Genomic DNA, 22166 nt, shown 5'->3' on the forward strand with positions numbered 1-22166 from the left:
AGTCAAAAATAGTCGATCTCCGTGGCCGGGTTGGTTCAGTGGGTAGAGCAGGCGCACATATACTGAGAGGTTTATGCCTCGCCGCAAAGGTCCAGGGTTTGAATCCGACCTGTGACGATTTCCTGTATGTCTTCCCCCTCTCTCTCCCCTTTCTCACCTAGCTGTCCTATCAAATAAAGGCGGAAAAGCCCAAAAAATCATCTTTAAAAAAAAGTAACGTAACAGGGGAGGAGAGTAAAGATGGAAAGCTCTTAAAGCTTAGTTCCATATAAATGCACGGATAATTTGTTGTTTTGTCGTTAGTGAAAAACAATATTGACCTTGTAGTTGAAAAAGGAGCCTCATATAAGATGACATTTCCTCCTATGGAGTCTGTTCATTCGCATTCAGAGATCGACACTTTTTGACTGACAAGATGGATGGCGACCGGAAAAACAGCTACAGTGAGTTGTTAAAACCTTTCTTTTTAGTTAACTCTGTGTACACAAACAATGTTCTCAATGCTCGAGTTCATGCGTAAAGCCCCCGGTGATACTTCGAGCAAAGTTTCATGTTGTGTTGAGCCTTCTTAGTGTTTTAAAAATAGCTATTTTGATGCTATCATAGTAGTGCCCCTATCACTCCCGTTCAAAAGGCCATTTGACCGAAAACGAGAATACGGGAAATCTGAAAAGTGTCGTTTCTGTCCTAATTATGGTTTTAAACGAAAGTTTGATTCAGGTATATTCACAAAAAGACCCTAGGTTGCATTTTGGCGAGAGTTACGCTTTCATTTTTTCCACAGGTAAAAAAATGAGCATTCCATTTCATTTAGTGTTTATTTTCAGCAGACAGGCGAATCAAGCTTAGATTAGAGCTGTTGGGATGAAGAAGCAGGATGGAGCTTTCACAAGCTTTACTGCAAAATGAAGCGGATGAGGTGTCAACATAAAAGGTGTCAACAACAGTGTTGTGTTCAAAGCAAATAGCTTTAGATCTGTTACCACTCGGACCATTTTAGTTGATTTTCATTCTACATTTTATAACCGCTGCAGCACCTTGAGGAGCCAATAAATTATTCTAACTCTCAATGTTCGGTGATTAAACTACTTCACTTGATGCACTTTTTGGCTGCTTCAAAACAACATCAAGTGGCAAGCAGAACAGCAATTTAGTGTACTATAGGCCGTTTTACAGTCGCCGTAGCCGAGCTGGCATGCGCCAATATGACGTCAAAATCGAGAGGTCGCGCACCACTCTATTTTTTTCAGCGGCGCGCAACAAAATGGAAACAAGAAGCATGAACGAGCTCGAGGGTAACTGGATGCCAGGACTCTCAGAGTGACTGCAAGTCTCTTGTAAACTTACTGGGTTAAGATGAGTTCTTTTATGGTGAATGAAAGGCGTGATCTGACGAAGTAGGTCATCGAATCAAATTGAAGCATTGACGTCAATGCTGCTGCCAGTTCTGCCGTTGTTTACCTTTTTCTTCTTCTTCTAGTCCGTAGAAATAGCAAAGTCGGTAGCCTTTCCTCATTAGCGCTACCTCTGTTCAGGAGAAGCCTGCAACTAGTGTCGCGACCACCATGCGCGAGTATAAACAGTTACGGCGCTCCCATGACGTCACACTGGCGCTCGACAGGTCGGCTGTGGCAAGTATACCCCACGTTTAAGAGGTGCAAGGCATACAATAATAACAAACATACAATTGCGACAATGAATTGATTAGTTTATATTTAGATAATTAATCAGCAACTATTTGGGTAATTCATTTATTTGTTTAGGTCAATTTTTCTCCAATAATTGTTTGGTTCCTGCATTAAGTGTGAACATGTTCTGCTTTTAATGTTTATATAATTGTAAACTGAATAGCTTTGAAGAGTTTTGAAGTGTTATTCAGAAAAAACCTAGACATCCTAAGATGTTAATTCGGCTCAAAAGAATTATGATGAGCATTTTTACCTATTTCTGACATTTTATAGACTAAACAATTCATCAAAAAAATAATCTGCAGAATAATCGTTATTTGCAGCTCTAGTATTTTTAAGCTCAGAGTTTCAACATTTTCAGTATTGCTGGAGAGACATTTTTTCAACAAACATCAGAATTAGTTTGTTTGATGTTTAAAGCTTCACTTTTTAAACTAACATACCCACAAATGTTTTGCAAACCACCTAAAAGTCCTGCAGAATTAAAATCATTTGGTTGTGTAACAGATTTATGTGATTAACGGTTCTAAGTTCTATTTCATATCACTTTTGTTTGAGGTTTAAGTACTTGTGGGAGTGAGGGATACATTGCTTAGCCTTCCCCTATGGATCATGGCATATGCCTTTTGATATTCAGTGACATTTCCAACCTGTCCAAATGATATTGTAAGCAGGGATTCAGGGAAGACTAAACCACAGATAGGCCCTGGGCTCTTCCCCTCACACTCACACACATCAATACAGTGAGGGCCAGATGTACTAACGCTTTTGCAACCCAGGCGTATTTGTTTGCAACGTGCGCGTAAAAGCATGGCAAGGTATGTACAAACAGGCCGCACTGAGGTAAAAGCGCAGACTGCCTGTCGCGGGAACTGAAAATGGCAAATTGCGCTTTACCATGTCATGCATATGCATTCACGGGAGGGTCAAGGGGAAAGTGGGAGTTTCCCATAAAGAGATGGGAGGGGAAGCGTAAAGTGCGCCTAATTATGTATTCCACGGTATGTACAAAAAGCGTCCGTGAAAGCGCACCTCTATTTTGCGGTGAAAATTCTCCGCCTCTTAAAAGCAGGTGTAAACCTGCCGCAAGCGGGTTTCCTCGCATCTGCCTCCTGGTGAAATGGCAGCAGTAATCCGAGTAAGACGAAGACATAGGCCAAGGAGACGAGCTAAAAAGATTTTTGCCACAAGGATCACACTTTTTTAGTTGAGTGAACACGAAATCATTAGGCGTTACAGATTAAGCAGGCATGCAATATTACAGTTACTAGAAGAAATCAAAGATGACATAGAATCTCCAACTTAGCGTTCACATTCCATTCCAGCTGTTGTTAAACTCCTCGCTACATTACAAATATTGGCATCAGGATCATTTCAAACAGTCATAGCATCAGCAGTGGGAATATCGCAGTCTGCACTCAGCCGTATCATAGCATAAGTACTTAATGCTTTGCTACAGCGCAATTTACGGTATAGTGGGCGGAGAAAGGCGCTGATTACCCGATGAACTGCAGGTTTGGTAAATACGACGTAAACTGAAGTATCACAGCGTGCGCTTTCTGCGGGTTGGACATGGCGCTACATTCACTACATTCAAATGTACATACATCTGGCCCTCAGTTCTTTAACTTGCTGTTTAGATAGCACACCTCCTTGCCTGCCTCTGTGAGGTGTAATGCCACAAAAAAGTGATACACATTACAAGGCATACCAGCTAACAAATAGGCTCACCTCTTTAAATGTAGCATACTGTATGTGATAAACACTTTCAATACATCTTGATTCTGGCCTTCTAGTCAGCCCATATTTCCCCTCTGCAACCTGTGCATAAAACACATTCTGCAGCCCGACCATGACTCATGCCTCTGTGCTAGTGTCAAAGTATTATTTCAGTAATGCCTCAGTGGCATGTATGAAATGCCTTCTTAATGTCTTAGTCAGTCTGAGTAATACTTCAGCAAGGTCACATGGATTCTAGCCATTAATGTCGGATGACTGAGATATCATAAATCCCCAGAGAATCGTCTTCTGCAGATTAAATGGAGCTGGAGAAGTTTAAGCTGTCGCCACCCATGACACCTTTGCCATCGCAATCCTACACACAACACAAACACACACACACACACACACACACACACACACACACAGCCCAAAGAGCCTAGAGATGTCAAGAGAGCTGGGTGTTGCAGAAGCCAGAGGACCAAGGAGACTGCTGATGCCCGAGAAGTCTGACGTAATCCTACAGCACGGAACACACAGACACATTCATGCACGCACGATGGACAGGAGAATGACAAACACACAGGGACACTTAGACATGCAGCACTGACCTTAAAGCTCCAGTAGTTGGGCTGTTGCTGTGGAGTTCATGAAGGACAAAAAAGGGGAGGAAGGGAGAAAGAAAGAAAAAACGTTAGATAAATTAACCGACATAATGAAACTTATCGGTGCAAAAAAATGCTGGACTGGAGAAGAGATGCAGGCCTTTGACACAAAAATTCCAATGCATCTTCCTCAAAAAGCATAATCGGTTGCATTTCCTAAATAATTTTCTTGTAATGTGTTCCTCTTCTGACAGGCAATATATGAAACTCATTTATATTGTTGACAGCTTCATCTAATCTAAACAACAATCATTTAGTTTGATTGGTGTTAATGCAGGGGGTGGCAGTATTTTGCAGGCGTCAGGTTACACCGCACCTCAAACAAGATTGTGCTGTTGGCTGTAACTAGGGAAGGGGAGGAAATGAAAAGAGTGAAATCGAATCAAACAGCAGCCCACTCTGGTGTTCCGATGTTGGCCTCTATCCCAGACTTCTCCACCACAGGCAAGCCACCGCTCTGTCTCCTCCTCGCTCTCTGCTGTCTCTTTCGCTCTCAATCCACCTGCCATACTTTTTTCCATCTCATCATCGCCACCTCACCTGCTTATTTTCACTAGCCCATGCTGAATCTCTCATGTGTCCATTCGCCCTTCCTGATGCTCTGCCATCTACGAAAAGATGCTCGCATGTTGGCCAAGGCCTCAGGAAGTGAGCTTTCCATTTAAACATAATGACCCCACAGTCAAAACCAGGCCAAGCCACTGATGGCCCAGAAATTCCTCAAAATGACAAGGAAAATTAAAAAAAAACCTTGGGCAGAGTTCATGAATTTTAATTCTAATCCAAACTCTTATTCTATTTTTTATTCTTATCTGCAGGCAATTCTCAGTCCATTCAGCCTCCCTTCTGCAGGAACCACATTACTCTCCTGGCGCACGGATGAAAAAAAGTGACAGGCAAGTTTTGATTTATGATAGTTGGTAGTTTTTTTATCATCAGCTTTCCATTTTAATACCATCTCAACTAAACCCTAGATTATTTCAGTAAACACAAGCATGAGAGGAAGTGTTCTTACTGTAATCTAATCTTTCACTTAATAGTCCCTCATTTGGCTCCGATTCCATTCTTTGACAGTCTCTTTTACTTTATGCTCTTCTCTCGCTCTATATTTCTTCTCTCTTTTCTTAATGTACTGTGGTGTGACTTCTTGCTTGGTTTTGATACAATATTAAATGACATAATTACACTAATCCAAAGAGGCAATTTCCTGGCCAAGAAGACACTGAGCCATGATAAAGCAACATATAGTCTAACACAGTGTAACCATTTACATATTTTATACAGGCTAGAGCTGTGTCCCACTTTCAAACTAAATGTTAAATGTAAAAAACTGTGTGCATCTTTATAGTATACTGTTCTGCAGTTAGCATACAAGAAATCAACATATTTAACTGTTTTATACTAACATGAAATTGCAATACTTGTTTTTTGCTCGTCAATTGAACTGACTTTAGAAGAACACTGCCAATTAGACTTCACAAAAGGTTTTTCCAAATATGCATTAGTAATTTTTTGTTTTCAGAAATGTTCCTAGAGCTGTTTTACCACCATCTACAACGGTCCGTGTACTTGGTGGCCAACGGATTTTCGTTTTGAAAGGAAAAAACAAAAACGAAAAACGGCCAGTTTCCCAATTACCATTAGTAAATAGGAAAACAAAAAATGGAAAACAACCCATTATTCATTTTTTGTTTTGATATTAAAAAACGGAAAACGAAAAACAATCTCGTTATCCGATTGTCTTTGATGTATTTGTAGATGGAACTCGGAAATTAAAATACGTGTGTATAAGTCGTATTCCTTAATTTTGCATTGGTATTTTTTCGTGACCCGGAAGTTACTCCCGCCACGCCAAGACCCGCCCTTCAATAGCATTTATTGGCCTGTAAGATCCGTTCTGTGCATGCGCATAATTACGTAGTAGAAAACTAACAATGTCCATGTGCGATTTACAGTCTATGTTTGGTCCGTGTACTTGGTGGCCAACGGATTTTCGTTTTGAAAGGAAAAAAACAAAAACGAAAAACGGCCAGTTTCCCAATTACCATTAGTAAATAGGAAAACAAAAAAACGGAAAACAACCATTATTCGTTTTTTGTTTTGATATTAAAAAACGGAAAACGAAAAACAATCTCGTTATCCGATTGTCTTTGATGTATTTGTAGATGGAACTCGGAAATTAAAATACGTGTATATAAGTCGTATTCCTTAATTTTGCATTGGTATTTTTTCGTAACCCGGAAGTTACTCCCGCCACGCCAAGACCCGCCCTTCAATACCATTTATTGGCCAGTACCGCCTGTAAGATCCGTTCTGTGCATGCGCATAATTACGTAGTAGAAAACTAACAATGTCCATGTGCGATTTTTTTTTTTTTAAACATCAACATGTCATTTATTAATATGTATTCGTGTCTAAATTACATATAAACATCTTTTCCTATTCTATGTCCATGTGCAATTTACAGTCTATGTTTGTACCATGTGTCAACACTTTACGACCAAACATTACAACTTTTTTATTAAATTTGTTTTTATTAAATCTTTATTATACAATAGTTATAGCTACAAACATTCAAAACTTGTCACTGATCCAAAACCGTATAGCGACATCGTTGTTGTGTTGTTTACGTTAATGTTTTTACCTTTAATACTTCGTCTTGACTAATAACCATAGACTGTCTATTATTAATGTGATGAAGTGTAAACGTACATAAGTGTCCTTTTGAAGATGGGATGACAGCTCTCCCAGCCACCACTGTTGTATACCACTATAGTAGCTACATGCTAACGGCAGTAAACACTATAGTAGCTACATGCTAACGGTCATCTTAGCTGGCAATGTTGTTAAATTCTCCCCAATTCCGGGTCACATTCCTGCTGAAACATGTCCGATTGTGTAGTGTTTGGTTCAGAAGCCTTTATCTGTGATTTTTGACATTAGAAAGTGCTGCTTCGTTCCACTACAATCTAACATTAGCATACTCATAACTATTGTAGCTGCATGCTAACGCGACATAGCGGAGCATATAGCTAGCTATGTACGTATGTAGCAGGACTTTGTACCGTAAAAATCACCAATAAAGGCTTCTAAACCAAATACTAAACAAATACAAATACAGTAAAGTGACCGGAATTAGGGGTGAAATGTCCAGCATTAAGCTACATAATAGTTTACTAGGAGTATGCTGGTCTCTCACAGAGATCTCATTTGTAGCCCTGTTTTACCCGATACTTTCATAAAAGTACAAACACATGAAGTGAGAGGTATACACATGCTTAAACTTTATTAAAAGCATGGTTAACCTGAAGCAGGACGGAGTCATGACTTAAAACACCAAAGCAAGGCTTCTAGCTCAGGCTAGCTAGCGTTAGCAAATTACCTTCAAAGTTGCAAAGAAATGATGAAACGTAAAATTTGAAGCCTTTATTCAATTTGCTACATGGTGTTGTACTGGATGGCCAGACGACCCTTCGTATATCATTAACAGATACTTTAGGCAACTCCAGCAAACACCTTGTAAACTTCATCTCTGCCATCATAACGGTCTACTGTCACTGTCTAATGTTTTCTTCCGGTAACCGGGAATGTCCAAACATCCTTATGCCAATGCGTGCATAGAGCTGTGAAGTTTGCCGGTGTTCGCGCAAGCGTAGAACTGATCAGGCAGTGCACAGAACCGATTTTACAGGCGGTACGGATCGGGTACTGACAAAGGAATAAGATTTATACACACATTTTAATTTCCGAGTTCCATCTACAAATACATCAAAGACAATCGGATAACGAGATTGTTTTTCGTTTTCCGTTTTTTAATATCAAAACAAAAAACGAATAATGGGTTGTTTTCCGTTTTTTGTTTTCCTATTTACTAATGGTAATTGGGAAACTGGCCGTTTTTCGTTTTTGTTTTTTTCCTTTCAAAACGAAAATCCGTTGGCCACCAAGTACACGGACCGTTAACCCTGTGAGCTGTTCCTCCTTCCTACTTCATGCATTGCAAAGTGGGAGGACAATGTACAGTAAACCAACAGGACACTCAAAAATCAAGGATTTTTTAGCGACCGCTTTGAGTTTACTCTATTTGTCACTTTTGCAGTGTAAACACACTACATCCTCACGGAGCATTGAAGCAGCTGCTGCTCTGCTCACTGAGATCAACTTTTTATTATTTTTATATATTTTTTGAACATACAGAACAGACAAATACAACTGAAGAGCTGAGAGCCAGCGCTGAGCTATCATTTTCTTGGTCGCAGTTAATCTGGCTAGCCAAATTTTCTTCTGTCTCTCAAGTAGGTGTAATTTAGAGTCGTCATTAAGTAACAAAAGAATCGGGTCAGTAGGAAGTTGACATCCTATCACATCAGATATTATTAATGTTGTTTTATTCCAGAACTCATGCACCTGTTCACGCTCCCAGACCATGTGCAGGAAAGTTCCAGTTTGTTCAGGTTGACAGAACATGCAGTAGGGAGTGGGAATGACTTTAGAGACGTATCTCTTCTGAGGCATCCAATATGTCCTATGGGATATGTTGAAGTGGATCTGCTGGTGATTTGGGTTCTTGGAACAGTGGGAAATGTCCCAAATTGTCTTGCTCACCGAGACTTTGAATGAATGTAACATAAATGAAATGGCTCACTTAAAAATCAAGCAGATTTAGTACACATACTGGCATCTTTGAGTACACCTACTTCTGTCACTTTCCCAGAGTAAATGCACTATATTACTCAAAACCTGCTGGGAATTAATAGTAGTAGCATTAGTAGAGCAATAGTATGGAAATGGGACACAACATAGTCATTGTATAATAATACTCGTAGTTGGACTCAATAAAAGCAACATAATGAAAGCTATTACAACTCTAACTCGGACATAAAAACCGAGTTCAATTATCTGAAAACGAAAATTGAACAAACTGAACATTATACCCTTCATTCTAAATGGTAGTAGCTATTCCAAGGCATTTTATTGTTTATTATTCTGTCAAATAATAAACAAATAATGCTGATGTGCTGTTTATAATTTTAAATGATAAAAAATAGTGCACATATCCACCTACACTCGCTGGCACTGAGACAAGTAGGACACTGAAAATGATATGGAGCATAATCTCCACCCACACTTCTTTTTTCCCATAGCATATACATTTCTACCAACATATGTTAAAGCAATTATTATTAAAGACAACTCTTTGATGTGACGCTGAGGAATATTTCTGTCTCCAAGCTAGTTGTTCTCTTTGTTTTTTTTTTAATGTCATATTGTCACTGTCCAGGAGGATTAAAGGCTTACATTCTAGGGTTAATTAACCAGGCTATTTGTCTTACTTCATAAAAAGTTCATGTTTTTCACAGGACAGTGAGAGATCTGAATAAAAAATCTGCACCTCCGGTCAGAAAGCTAATTCTCAGTAAGACTCAGAGGTGAGAGGTCATGGGTAAAGTAGTTCACTTTCAGGGATGAGATAATACATGAGGGGAGGTAGGACATGTGTTGGCCTTGAATACCTGATCATGTGTCATTTATATAGTGTAGCCCAGTCAGTTAAGCTTCGTCCTTGACCATCTGTTGAACTGACGGCTCAGGGGCACTATTGGTGCATTATAAATAATTGCTGTTCACTTGTTCAGACAATTTCCCCACAAAGCTAAATGACTTTTGAGGGCTGGCTTTAATGGTGCAGAAGTGATTTGTGGTCTTGTGTGTCTGTCTTTGCCAGTGTTTCTCTGTTTGTTGCTTTAATGAGGCTTACTCACAGCTCTCAGCTGAAGTAAACATTCATTCTTCTAGCGCCTTGTGTTAACCGTTGCTGTGCTGACAACTGCAGACATACTGAACTTGGACTTTGAGTCACAAATACTGCACTGAGAGGGTGTAACGAAAAACTCGAGAGGGCCTATTTCAATGTGTCACTACCCCTTAACAATTCTCTATCTATGGGAATCATCACTGAAATCAATCCATTTCTTCTGTGCAGACATTCTATTAAAGACATTGTTTTACACTGTCAATCGTTATCACATTACCTTTTTCAGCAGTAATCCCAGATGATAGACAAAACTCTTGATTGAGGCTCTACTACTTAGCTCAAATGTAAACCTCGTCATTTTTAACCTCTTGTGGAATTAAATATGCTGTGAGCCCCAAGGAGACAGTGCTGATGTATGTTTAAGATGTCAGATTAAACTTGGGGCTGAGGGGCTAAATGCAAGTAAAGACCCCCATGTATACATTTACACACAGGCGTGTATGTGCACTCAGAGTTGGCCACAGAGCTCCTACAGAACGACGTAGCCTCGCAGTGTAGCGCTGCATTACCTGACCAGCATGTAAAGCAGGCTGCACTCACACCACCCCTCCTCCACCCCCGTCTTTTTCTCATGTCGTCATCCTCTCTGCACCCCTGCCCCCCCATTTCAACCATTCTTACTCTTTCCTCCTCAATCCTCCTCTGGTCCAGTTCGCCGTCGCAGCCTTTCTCTCTTTGTTTAAAAAAAACACCTACACTAGTCTGCACAGAAAATTAACACTCACCCAGATGCACAAAAGGCTCTGTGTACAGTTTACAGTATCATCCACTCAGCCTTCGTCTAGCCTGCTGAGCATAGGCACACCGTCACCACAACAACCACAATAAACACAACAGGCGTGGAATCTAATCCCAGCTGGTATATCCTTATCCCACTCACACAAACACACACATCTCTCTACACCAGGCTGCAGTTTCCAGTTTCAAGCTTCCAGTCCCGTCTCACCTGCAGTGCACCTGTGCCTGTCCACCACTCCAGTCATCCCAGGCTGTCCGTCAGGTGCAGCAACTCCTCATCGCGTTTTTGCCCGTCTCTCCCTCTCCCTCGCTCAGTCTACCCCTCTCTCCCTCTCTCTCTCTCTCTCTCTCTGTCTCGCTCTCGGGTAGCACATGCGGTGGAAACTCTTTATTTAATTCATTACAACACCAGCCGATTAACTCCTTCGCAGATGGGTGGCTGGCTCCTGCTGGTGCTGGCTAATTGAGCAGTGGGCTGCTTGACTGGCTGCTGCGCTCCTCTCCAGCTCCTCCTCCCCCCTCCCTCCCTCCTCACTGTCCATGCTCTGCACATCATCCACGAGATGACACCTGGCCTCTGTTGCTTCCCCCCCGTGCAGTGAAAATACCATGTCACTTTAGGATCTATCCACTCACCCCGGCTACTGCTTACATTTTTTTTTTTTTTTGTCTGCCTCGTTATTCCTCTCTCCCTTCAGTCTTCATCATTGTACAATTCCTGCCTCTCTACACAACCTGACCTTTGAAACGCGATATCCCTACTTGCCATTTATGGGAGAGGTTGCCATGGCAACTATGGACTCCACCTGCCTTTCACCCGCCCTCCCTCATTCACTCACTCACTCTCTCTCTCTCTCTCTCCCTTTCATTCTCTCCCCTCTCCCCTGATGTGCTTTTCTGTTACGTCATTTCACTGAATTCACCCTTTTTTAATACACACACAGCAGTGGTGCTCACACAAAGAGAGTGTGTGTTTGTGCACAGTATAGTGTGTGTGTGTGTGTGTGTGTGTGTGTGTGTGTGTGTGTGTGTGTGTGTGTATGTGTGTGTGTAACATAGCGAGAGAAAGCTGTGTGCAACGGGTCAAAGTATAAACTACATTTGGAAGAGGAAAATAATAAAAAGACAAAGAGCAAAAAAAAAAACATTATCCCCAAGTGTTCAGAGAATGGCATTAGCATATGAGCATTCAGTATGTTTATGTGCGTGACTTCCCATCTTCCTTCACACCTCAACAGTGCGTTTGTAAAGTTCTGCAGGCTTTGGCAGCAGAAAAACAAAGAAACGCTTCGCTGTGACAGTTTAATGACGACCTCTAATAACACAGATACAAAGACCACCTGTCAGCCTTTCCTCACATATTTTCTCTCTCTCAATTTTTTTAATGGGCACAGTGTGAAACAATTCACTGCTTTCGCTCTGGATGTTATCTGACAAGGTTTATGTTTCCTCACAATAAATATAACTCGACCCAAACTATTAAGTGTATACGTGTTCTTTCTGTCTCTACGTGTGACGTCATTTATCTGTCACCAAATTGACAGTTTTGACCTGTTTGATTGCCAAAAAAAACATGTACTGAGTGCCAAGTTTTTTTCAAAAGGCAGTAAAATGATATGAGAAAAACCGCCACCTGAAACATATTCATTAATAAATTAACATTAATTTGACAATGGCACTGGGATGGTATATTGTCAGACACTATGAGGCGGTGAGCTGCGTACCTGTTCTCGTGCAGACCGCTCTGACGTACCCCTCATGCTGGCGTGAGATGGTGAGGGAGATGGTGGGTTGTGGTGTGGGCTATGATGCGGATGTTGCAGCTGCTGCTGCTGCTGCTGCTGCTGGTACTTGCTCTTCAGGTGATCCATGAAGGCGTCCCTCTTGCGTTCCATGTCAACCTTGTGCAGGTTGGTCAGGGCCTCCAGGCTCTGGGCAGCGCTGACGGTGTGGCGGTGCTCCGATGTGTGCACCAGGCCGACATTGGAGAAACGGCGAGCGCTGTTCCCCAGCGTCCGGTATTCTCGCGGATACTCCAAGTCATCTGTCGAGATCATGTGACTGCCACCACGCTCGGGATCTGAGGGACGAGGACAGAAGAGTGGAATGGGAGGATAAAGGAAAAGAAGACAAGAAGGGAAGGGACGAAAGAAGGAAGGAAAGGGTAAAAAGTGTGCAAAGAATGAGGTGAATCACCACCCACACCAGCATGCAGAAAGATTTTAGGAAGGAGACGTACGTACACAGAGCAGGCACACATAAGTGGAAACAAATGGAGCAGAGGGAGCGAGAGAAAATAAGGCACAGAGGGGACAGGAGAGAGAGAAATAAAGTGAGGGAGAAAGAGAGAAAGAAATGGGATGGGATGTTAGACTATTTGCCACCAGGACGGAGCAGTTCCCTGCAGAATTATTGATTTCAAGATCTGAAGGGAAGAAAAATGAGAAAAGTAAAATGCTTCTGCAATAGATCAAAGGAAGCAGCTCAAACTGAATTTGTTTTGCTGGATATTCCATTGTGATATGCACGCTTGTCATTTTAAGTGGCTTTCATTGTTTTCTTAGGAAACAGAGAAAAACAAAATACTGAAAATTGAAAGTCAGTTGGGAATATGAAGGAACACTTCTTTCATATACTTTATGTCCTTGTTCTCGCTCTTTCTCACCAACTCCTGTCCATCTATCTGAGCTTTCCCTCCATCCCTTGACACCCTATGCAACTTTCTCTAGATATTCTCACTGTCTCTTGTCTGGAGGTTACTGATTCTGCTGTCCATTTTTAACGAGGCTCATCACTCTGACAGCCCTTGGCCTTTTATCAGCGCTCTGACAGACAACACAGCCCGAGGTGGAAGGTACACAGGACAGGAAAGGGAGACAGCCAGGAGGAAAAGGTATGGTTACACAAAAAAATATGTGACTTGAAAAAAGAATGAACTTAAAGCGTGATCAAAGAGCAGGGAGCCATTTGCCTGGTGAGTTACCTTGCTTAGGAAAACAGGCCCCGGCGTTGGCTAGAAGAGAAACATGCCAAGGGTTAATTTGTGTGTTTGTGCACAGATGTGCAAGCAAACACGCCAGGACACAATACCATCAGAAAAGATCTATTGTGAAATGATGGTTCTTTCTCTGAATTACAATTGGTAAATGCATTATATATGCATTATAATGTATTCATAAGGGTTAACATATGGGGCAATGGTTTGCTATGAATACCAATAGTGACTTACAGTAACCTGGATAATGGTAAAAGAATATCATATGTCACGCATTTTTACACAGAAATAGTTCATGGTTTATATTTCCTAAAATCACGAGACATATATTCATATTTGACCAAATAGCTCCATATACATTTCAGGCTTTAAGCAGGTAGAAAAACAATACAATCAGAGATGGCTAATAAAAAAACACAGGTGAAACTAAAAGTATAAAAAGTGCTGAGGCTAAACGAAGTGATCAATCTGTACATTAAAGGCTCATCAGCAGCATTAGGAGGAGCTGTGTGAGTAAGTAAGCAGCACAGGATGGCTCCTCAGGGCAGGAGCAACAAATGGACTGTTAATGAACACAGAGGAAGAGAAGAGGAAGCTGGCCAGATGGAGGCCAAACAGAGCTGCAACGCTCTCAAGTGGACAAACCTTAACATAGAGGAAGCCTGTTAAGGGCAAAAGGTCTGCAATCATTCCAACACAGCTGCACACCAGTTGTGAACCATTTCTCACTCTATTCATCCTTGGAGAGATATCGCACTCAAGTGTGATCAACTGTTTCAACACCATGCCCTTTACATTCGACACATTATGAAGTGCTGATAAACTGAGCAGGGGTGAGGCAAAATGGACTGACCTCCTGGCTAATAGCATTAGCATTGAGCTCTCCGCTGCACACCAAGGCTGCCGGCCATATTCATCTGGCCCCCTCACAGCCTCCCAGATCTCTGGTTTACACTTCATTAGGCTACAGCTTATTGTGCATCAGCTGACAAGGACCTGACTCAAGGGCCCAATTACAATGGCTGGCAAAGCTGGGCCTATGTACGAAGGCTTATTATTGTGACTGAGCATCCACAACGACAGGGAAAAGCTGAGTAGGCTATGCTGCCTCTAGATAAACATGAAGCTGCGAAGAGAATTAAACATTAACAAAACAATATTAATAACATTTATATGTATCACCTGCAGAAAGTCCAACAGAAGTTTAAATGCTAAACAAGTTAATGGCTTGCCAAAAGATATGAATTAAAAAAAAAAAATTAAGATTTGCATCCCTTTGTACCACTGGCTTGGAATACAGTCTAAAAACTTTCCAAACTGCAGTTTGTGGATATACTTTCCAAAACTGTATACAAAGCCTTCATCTTGAACACAGCGGGAGTAAAAGTTGTGTGGGCAGAAGAGTAAGAATAGAAAATGGGAACAGGTTATTCATCTTTATTTTCGTCATTCACAGCCAATATATTTTCACATAAGCTGGGAGACAATAACCCTGACAGCCAAAACAATCTGTGCAAGCCCACGCAATGCCAGCATAATTTAAACCTACATAAAAGAGCCGTAATGGGGTGGGTTTCTGGTGACTGCTCTATCACAGGAAAGCAATGTCTGTCAGCAAGTCTGGGTCTGCAGCAGGCCAAATTGGAACTACAAAGACTGAGAACCCCCAGGAAAAGATGCAGCATGTTGGTCAACGAAATAATAGAAGATCTGAATGACAACGGGAGCCTGCAATCAGAACCGATAAGATCTGTGAGCCCAGCCAATGAGGCCTGGGCTGCACTGCCAAGATAGAGAGCACAGTCAAGAGCATTAACCTGCCTAAATAAAAAGAGCCAGCTGTGGTGGGCCTTGAGAGATAAGACAAGACAAACAGGCAAGGAGAAATTACCTGTGTGGAGAAAAAGATACTGCCAGGAAAATAACTAACAAAAAAACAACCTTAAACAACCAATACAGTCAGATTAAGCAGTCCAACTCCATTTGGTGTTTCTCTGGGTTAATGCAAAATAGATTAAGCCTAAAACCTCCTTCTATTAGGGGAGGTTCAATTCACAGATTGAAGATAAACCATAAAAAAGATGACAAATAGATTTTTTTTAGCTATTGTTTCATACAATGTAATTAACAGCCATTTTTTTTATCACAATTATTAAGACCTGCCCTGCATTTCCCTGAGCCACATTCTCAACTTATAACTTTTTGAGTCACCAGTCTCCACCGCCTTCAGTAGGTTATTTATATAGGTAGGGAAATTCAGTCCATGACATGAGGCATTTGCCAACCCACCCACAACAACTATCATCACACATCCATAATGATATTCTGTATCATCCTAGCCAAATCTTGGACCACATACTTCCAAAAGGAAAGTGTTTTTTTCCCTTTACAGTCACTTGCTGAACTGGACTTTCAACACAGGAAGAGAAGTTGCTGCTCATTATATGCATGGACATACAGTATGGCATGGAGAATCGGGAGGTGAGTAGGAAAGTGGATTGGGATTGCTTTGATGGATTTGGAAGAGGCAGGCGGTGTAGCTTTATATTTTGGGCATGTTAAACAAGTGGGTCAGAGGGAGTTTGGAGGGTGTAAGAGAGGCTTCAAGTCTGAAATGACAAGAACGCTGCAGACTACAGATATGCAATCAGAGCTCTGGATTTTTTAATAGCTAAATCTAAATTCACAGGTACTTCAAATATTTTGACTCTATACCTGTTGGTCACATATGCAGCTACACCGTGTGGCTACATGAGTTACTTTTGTATAAATGCTGTATTTGAAAAGCATGTAAATATTACTTGGGAAGCTGAAATATGACAATCGTTTAATTGATTATCTAAATAGTTGGCCATTCGTTCGATTCAATCGATCGACTATTTAAATTGATTAAATGTTTCAGCTCTAATAAAAACTGGAAAAAGTTTCGGTAAAGCAGTTTCCCAGACAGATTGTTTTTAAAGGCTTTGTGGCTGAGAAATGTTAATTACTTATGTGTACTATTAAAGATGTAGCTCTCTGAATACCGTCTTCCTCATCTCTCTGGCACATACAGCACAAGGTCTTCTCTAGCTGTGATTTGAATAGTCTCGACTGTGCGCTGGTTAGACATCAGGGGAAAGAAGTAGCATTAGTGAAGGTAATAAATCTAGTTTAATAAAGACCCTGAAACAGAACTCTCTGTCCAGAACATTATGTCAAGACAACATTGAAGTGTGTGTTTGCACTTCAGATAAGTATAATAATTAGACTATCTAGATTACAGCAATACATTTTCATTGTATCAGACAAACTTTGTATTAATAAATGTGCCAAAGCCTGATACCAAATTCCAAAAGAAAAGCAATCTTTTATTAGTGTGTATTGTGAAATATGTTTAGTAATGCCAATACATTACTGTTTTTGAAGGCAATTTACTGTTATGTGTCTCAGTTTTTAAATTAATGTTGCAATATGCACTTTTTGTCTTGAAACATATAGCTCCGTTCAAATGCACTTTTGAATGGATTGACATAAATATGTATTCATTCATTTGGTTATTCAGAGGGAATATACAGGGGAAATTGGCAGCCATTGATTTTAGCCTCTCTGTGTGGTTCTGTGGCTCATTTCTTACTTGATAATTTATATATTTTTATATATATTATATAAAACCAAGCATTCAATCATCCGTCTTAATTATTCTTCCATGTTGAATTGGGTTATAAAAAGGGAGCCAGTTCTCTGATAGTGCAGTGAGTCCTCCCCAGAAGGTCTGTCGTTATGCAGATGGTTTGGGAAGGCAAGGCAAGGCTCTTCCCTCTGATACACAGCCTAATTTACTGCAAGCATGGAAGGGCCCATTGTGGGATGCCGGCCATGACAGCACAGGGCGTATAGACTAGCTGAATATTAACCAGAGAAGAAGGAAAGAAGAGGTAAATCCAGTACAAGTGGGTAAAAACAGCAAACTGCTAATCCGGCACGTCTATTAGGGCTCATGGCAACAGAAAATAAGACAATCAGCAAGGCCTACAGCTGTACAGCAATTGTATCTCTATACACTCCAGTGGAAACAGTTAAAACAAATAACTGGAAGGAGAGAGGGGCATGGCAGGATTAAATATAACTTTCTGAAAAACCACCAATCAGGCCTCTAAAATCCCTGCAGGTCACAACTCAAAAACCAACTAGGGGGCTGCAGTTCCACATGTATTAAATCTTAAAATGACAGCTGTGGGCCATATCACGGGCAGCCATAAGAGGATAGTAAAGAGAGCCTGTAAGGTTAACTCTCGATGATGTTGTTGTTAGAACATTACTAATCCTGCAAAAGGACTGACAAGTGACTCCCTTCTTATTGACTGCAAGCTGTCACACAAACCTTGAAATTTACCAACCCAAATAGTAGCCATTCAAATGTCAATGAATAGCAAAAAAGCGACTCTGAACTTGAAAGAGAACCATCTCTCTTATCTCACTCTTTCAATGTTCTCACTGGTTGTGCTTACTCTACATATAAAAGAATGAGGCTCCAGGTAAAAAGACACATAAACCAGCAGGCATGTGCACTTCACTTTTATATCTACATTAAGGTAATCTCTGAAAGCTTCGAGGCACTGCTGTGTCAGGAGAGGAGAGTTAAAAGGGGTGAAATTGACGGCTGGCAAGCAAGAGCAAGGCATTAGAGGAAGGTCGGCCTGCACGTCTGTGCTGCTGGACGTAGTAACAGGCCGAGACAGTCAGAAGACCGCCTCAAGTAAAACTGACAACTGCAATCTGTTGCTCTGCACAAGGTGATGGGAACGCCCTCTTCATCATTAAAACATGTACAATAAGAAGTGACGTGCCCAACATTTCACCTTTTGCTCTCCTCTGTCTATCCATCAACTGCCTCTCTCCCACCCACCAACCCTCCCACCTCAAAACTTAGTTTCCCTGAGCAACACTGGGGAATAATGTGGAGGCAGCCACATTAAAATTGCAGCAGTAATGTGGATCCAGTAAAGCATCTGTTAATACACAAAAGCACGCACGCTCTCAGACAAATCGAGCATGCTACGACTCCACGTAAATATCTCTGGGGATGTCTACAGTTGAAAACAAAAATGTGCATGTGTATTCAACTGGAGGATGAATGCAAGAGAGGATATATAAATGTGACAGATGGCGGGTGGAGGTAGGCACAACGCACCTCTTTGTTTCACTTGTCATCCTGTTAAAAGCCGGCTGTGTTTTTCTGGACAGGCAGTCCAGCAGCAAGTGAGAGCCTCTTAATTACAGCCTGTTGTTCAACCAGGACAGTCAGCACAGTACTGGGTGTAAAGAAGACACTCTGGCCACACCTCATTACATCAGTGCTGCTCAGTTTACCTCACTGGGGAGGCTGATGCTACCTTCAATAAGACGCTAGATGAGGACGAAGGAGGTAACAGAGTTTAAGAGATGGTAGATGAGAAATAAGATGTTTGGAGAGCATGGAGACCCCATGTCTGCCTGCATACAGAGCTACTTCAAACAGCTGCACCTCCTCTAACAGCGGCGCCTGAACCTCTGATCTCCACAGGGCGCAACACTGACTGTAGTCAGAGGTGGTAGATGCCTTAGTCAAAGACCTGCATTGCATGGAGAGAGATGCAGTGCAGCATACATCAACCTTCAGTTGTTTTACTCATTGTTTAAATATTGGCATTACATTCTTTAAAAGTACCATACCAAGGTTTTTTCCGTGCTTTCCATGATTATTTACAAAATTGTCATTGTTGTTGACATTTCATGTAATTTCATCACGTAATAAAATTAATTTAGTAGTTATTCAGTTGTATAGTTTAATTTGAAGTCTGCACCACATTATCTTGCAAAGAAAACAAAGAAAATACCAAACTGACAAAAATAAAAGGAGACATTTCTTTTCCTTACGGTGGATTACCGATCAAAAGATTCTGAAAGTAGATTTTTACACCACACGACAATGACTGGAAACCAGTGGCTATCAAAAACCCAAGAAAACTATGGTATGAGGTGGAATTTAGAAGTAATCTAAAGTGTAATGACACAAAACATCAGAACAATGGTTTAAAGCTCAAAACACTGAAGTGCTAATGAAATCGGTGGTGTTATAGTGACACCTATTTTCTGGACTTTAGTTTTTCATTCAGTTTTCCTGTTCTAACCATTGGTCCAAAATGTGGCTAATAATATTGCCCATAAATTAAATTGGGTCTGTTACACACTGCGAGTATGAAGAACAGAGGCAGCCGACTCCAGGCCTAAGTCATCATAACATCACAGCAAGGCTGTTGCTGACAATTCACTTACAGCAATGAAATAAGCTTGGTCCACTGCCACATGTACGTAAACATCGACCATACGCACAAATACAGAGCTTGGCACAGACCTGAAGGCAGTGCAGAAATGTGCAGATCAGTCCATTGTTTCCTGAACTACTTGCACATGTACAGTGGGGAGAACAAGTATTTGATACACTGCTGATTTTGCAGGTTTTCCTACTTACAAAGCATATAGAGGTCTGTGGTTTTTATCATAGGTGCACTTCAACTGTGAGAGACGGAATCTAAAACAAAAATCCAGAAAATCACATTGTATGATTTTTAAATAATTAATTTGCATTTTATTGCATGACATAAGTATTTGATCACCTACCAACCAGTAAGAATTCCGGCTCTCACAGACCTGTTAGTTTTAGTTTTTTTTCTTCTGTTTGAACTTGTTACCTGTATAAAAGACACCTGTCCACACACTCAATCAAACAGACTCCAACCTCTCCACAGTGGCCAAGACCAGAGAGCTGTGTAAGGGATAAAATTGTAGACCTGCACAAGGCTGGGATGGGCTACAGGACAATAGGCAAGCAGCTTGGTGAGAAGGCAACAACTGTTGGCGCAATTATTAGAAAATGGAAGAAGTTCAAGATGACGGTCAATCTCCCTCGGTGTGGGGCTCCATGCAAGATCTCACCTCGTGGGGCATCAATGATCATGAGGAAGGTGAGGGATCAGCCTAGAACTACACGGCAGGACCTAGTCAATGACCTGAAGAGAGCTGGGACCACAGTCTCAAAGAAAACCATTAGTAACACACTACGCCGCCATGGATTAAAATCCTGCAGCGCACGCTAGGTCCCCCTGCTCAAGCCAGCACATGTCCAGGCCCATCTGAAGTTTGCCAATGACCATCTGGATGATCCAGAGGAGGAATGGGAGAAGGTCATGTGGTCTGATGAGACAAAAATAGAGTTTTTTGTTTCCACTCGCTGTGTTTGGAGGAAGAAGAAGGATGAGTACAACCCCAAGAACACCATCCCAACCGTGAAGCATGGAGGCGGAAACATCATTCTTTGGGGATGCTTTTCTGCAAAGGGGACAGGACGACTGCACCGTATTGAGGGGAGGATGGATGGGGCCATGTATCGCGAGATCTTAGCCAACAACCTCCTTCCCTCAGTAAGAGCATTGAAGATGGGTCGTGGCTGGGTCTTCCAGCATGACAACGACCTGAAACACACAGCCAGGGCAACTAAGGAATGGCTCCATAAGAAGCATCTCAACGTCCTGGAGTGGCCTAGCCAGTCTCCAGACCTGAACCCAATAGAAAATCTTTGGAGGGAGCTGAAAGTCCGTATTGCCCAGCGACAGCCCCGAAACCTGAAGGCTCTGGAGAAGGTCTGTATGGAGGAGTGGGCCAAAATCCCTGCTGCAGTGTGTGCAAACCTGGTCAAGAACTACAGGAAACGTATGATCTCTGTAATTGCAAACAAAGGTTTCTGTACCAAATATTAAGTTCTGCTTTTCTGATGTATCAAATACTTATGTCATGCAATAAAATGCAAATTAATTACTTAAAAATCATACAATGTGATTTCTGGATTTTTGTTTTAGATTCCGTCTCTCACAGTTGAAGTGTACCTATGATAAAAATTACAGACTTCTACATGCTTTGTAAGTAGGAAAACCTGCAAAATCGGCAGCGTATCAAATACTTGTTCTCCCCACTGCACATGCTAAATAACCATCCATTATTATTATTGTTACTCTTATTGATCATATGGCTGGAAATGTCTCTTCCTGTCTGACCCTGCCCACATGGCGATCAGAGTGTCAGTTACAGAACTGTGGTGCTGTTATTAAGCATCAACAGGGCAGATTCTTGCAGTATTAAAAGCTTAAATCCAGGTCCTCCAATTTAAGGCAGCTCACTCTACACCACTGTCCTTTTTTCTGCAGTATTACCATAACCACAGTGGACCTCCTATGTGCAGAGTGAAATAAAGCTATATATATATATATATATATATATATATATATATAAAAAAATGAAAATAACGTGCAAAGATCAGAATGTAAAGCGTTGTTCAAATGACATTAATATTGCCGTAATGCAGTTCGGCCGCTGTTTTATTTTGACATTGCGACATAAACCATATAGAAAAATACATACGATTAGGGTTGGGTACCGAAACCTGGTTCCACTATGGAACTGGTTACTACGCAAACGGTAGTATTCGGATCGGATTAGAACGCAAATTTCGGTTCCTCATTTCGGTTCAG

The 22166-nt window shown here is 41.3% G+C and overlaps 1 protein-coding gene and 1 long non-coding RNA gene across 8 annotated transcripts in view; one reads left to right on the top strand and one right to left on the bottom strand.

Moving 5' to 3' along the window:
• The window catches only part of si:ch211-278a6.1 (SRC kinase signaling inhibitor 1), an 83868-nt gene that overhangs the window by 39395 nt on the left and 22307 nt on the right, over nt 1-22166 (bottom strand). For 4 of the 7 annotated variants that reach the window (XM_035997067.1, XM_035997072.1, XM_035997071.1 and 1 more), the window contains exons 2-3: nt 12350-12705; nt 4019-4045 (exon numbers count right to left, since the gene is read on the bottom strand). In XM_035997067.1, coding sequence (XP_035852960.1) covers nt 4019-4045; nt 12350-12705 — 383 coding nt within the window. Of the gene's footprint in view, nt 1-4018; nt 4046-10833; nt 11097-12349; nt 12706-13608; nt 13692-22166 lie in introns of those variants that run through there. The other 3 variants (XM_035997070.1, XM_035997069.1, XM_035997068.1) reach the window with 2 other exon arrangements.
• Nucleotides 1531-20409, top strand: LOC116059646. The gene is made up of 3 exons (XR_004107346.1): nt 1531-1655; nt 18439-18445; nt 20399-20409. It is a non-coding gene; the product is annotated as an uncharacterized LOC116059646 (long non-coding RNA).

The sequence above is a fragment of the Sander lucioperca genome, chromosome 21 (assembly GCF_008315115.2).
Source record: "Sander lucioperca isolate FBNREF2018 chromosome 21, SLUC_FBN_1.2, whole genome shotgun sequence".
Taxonomy (NCBI): domain Eukaryota; kingdom Metazoa; phylum Chordata; class Actinopteri; order Perciformes; family Percidae; genus Sander; species Sander lucioperca.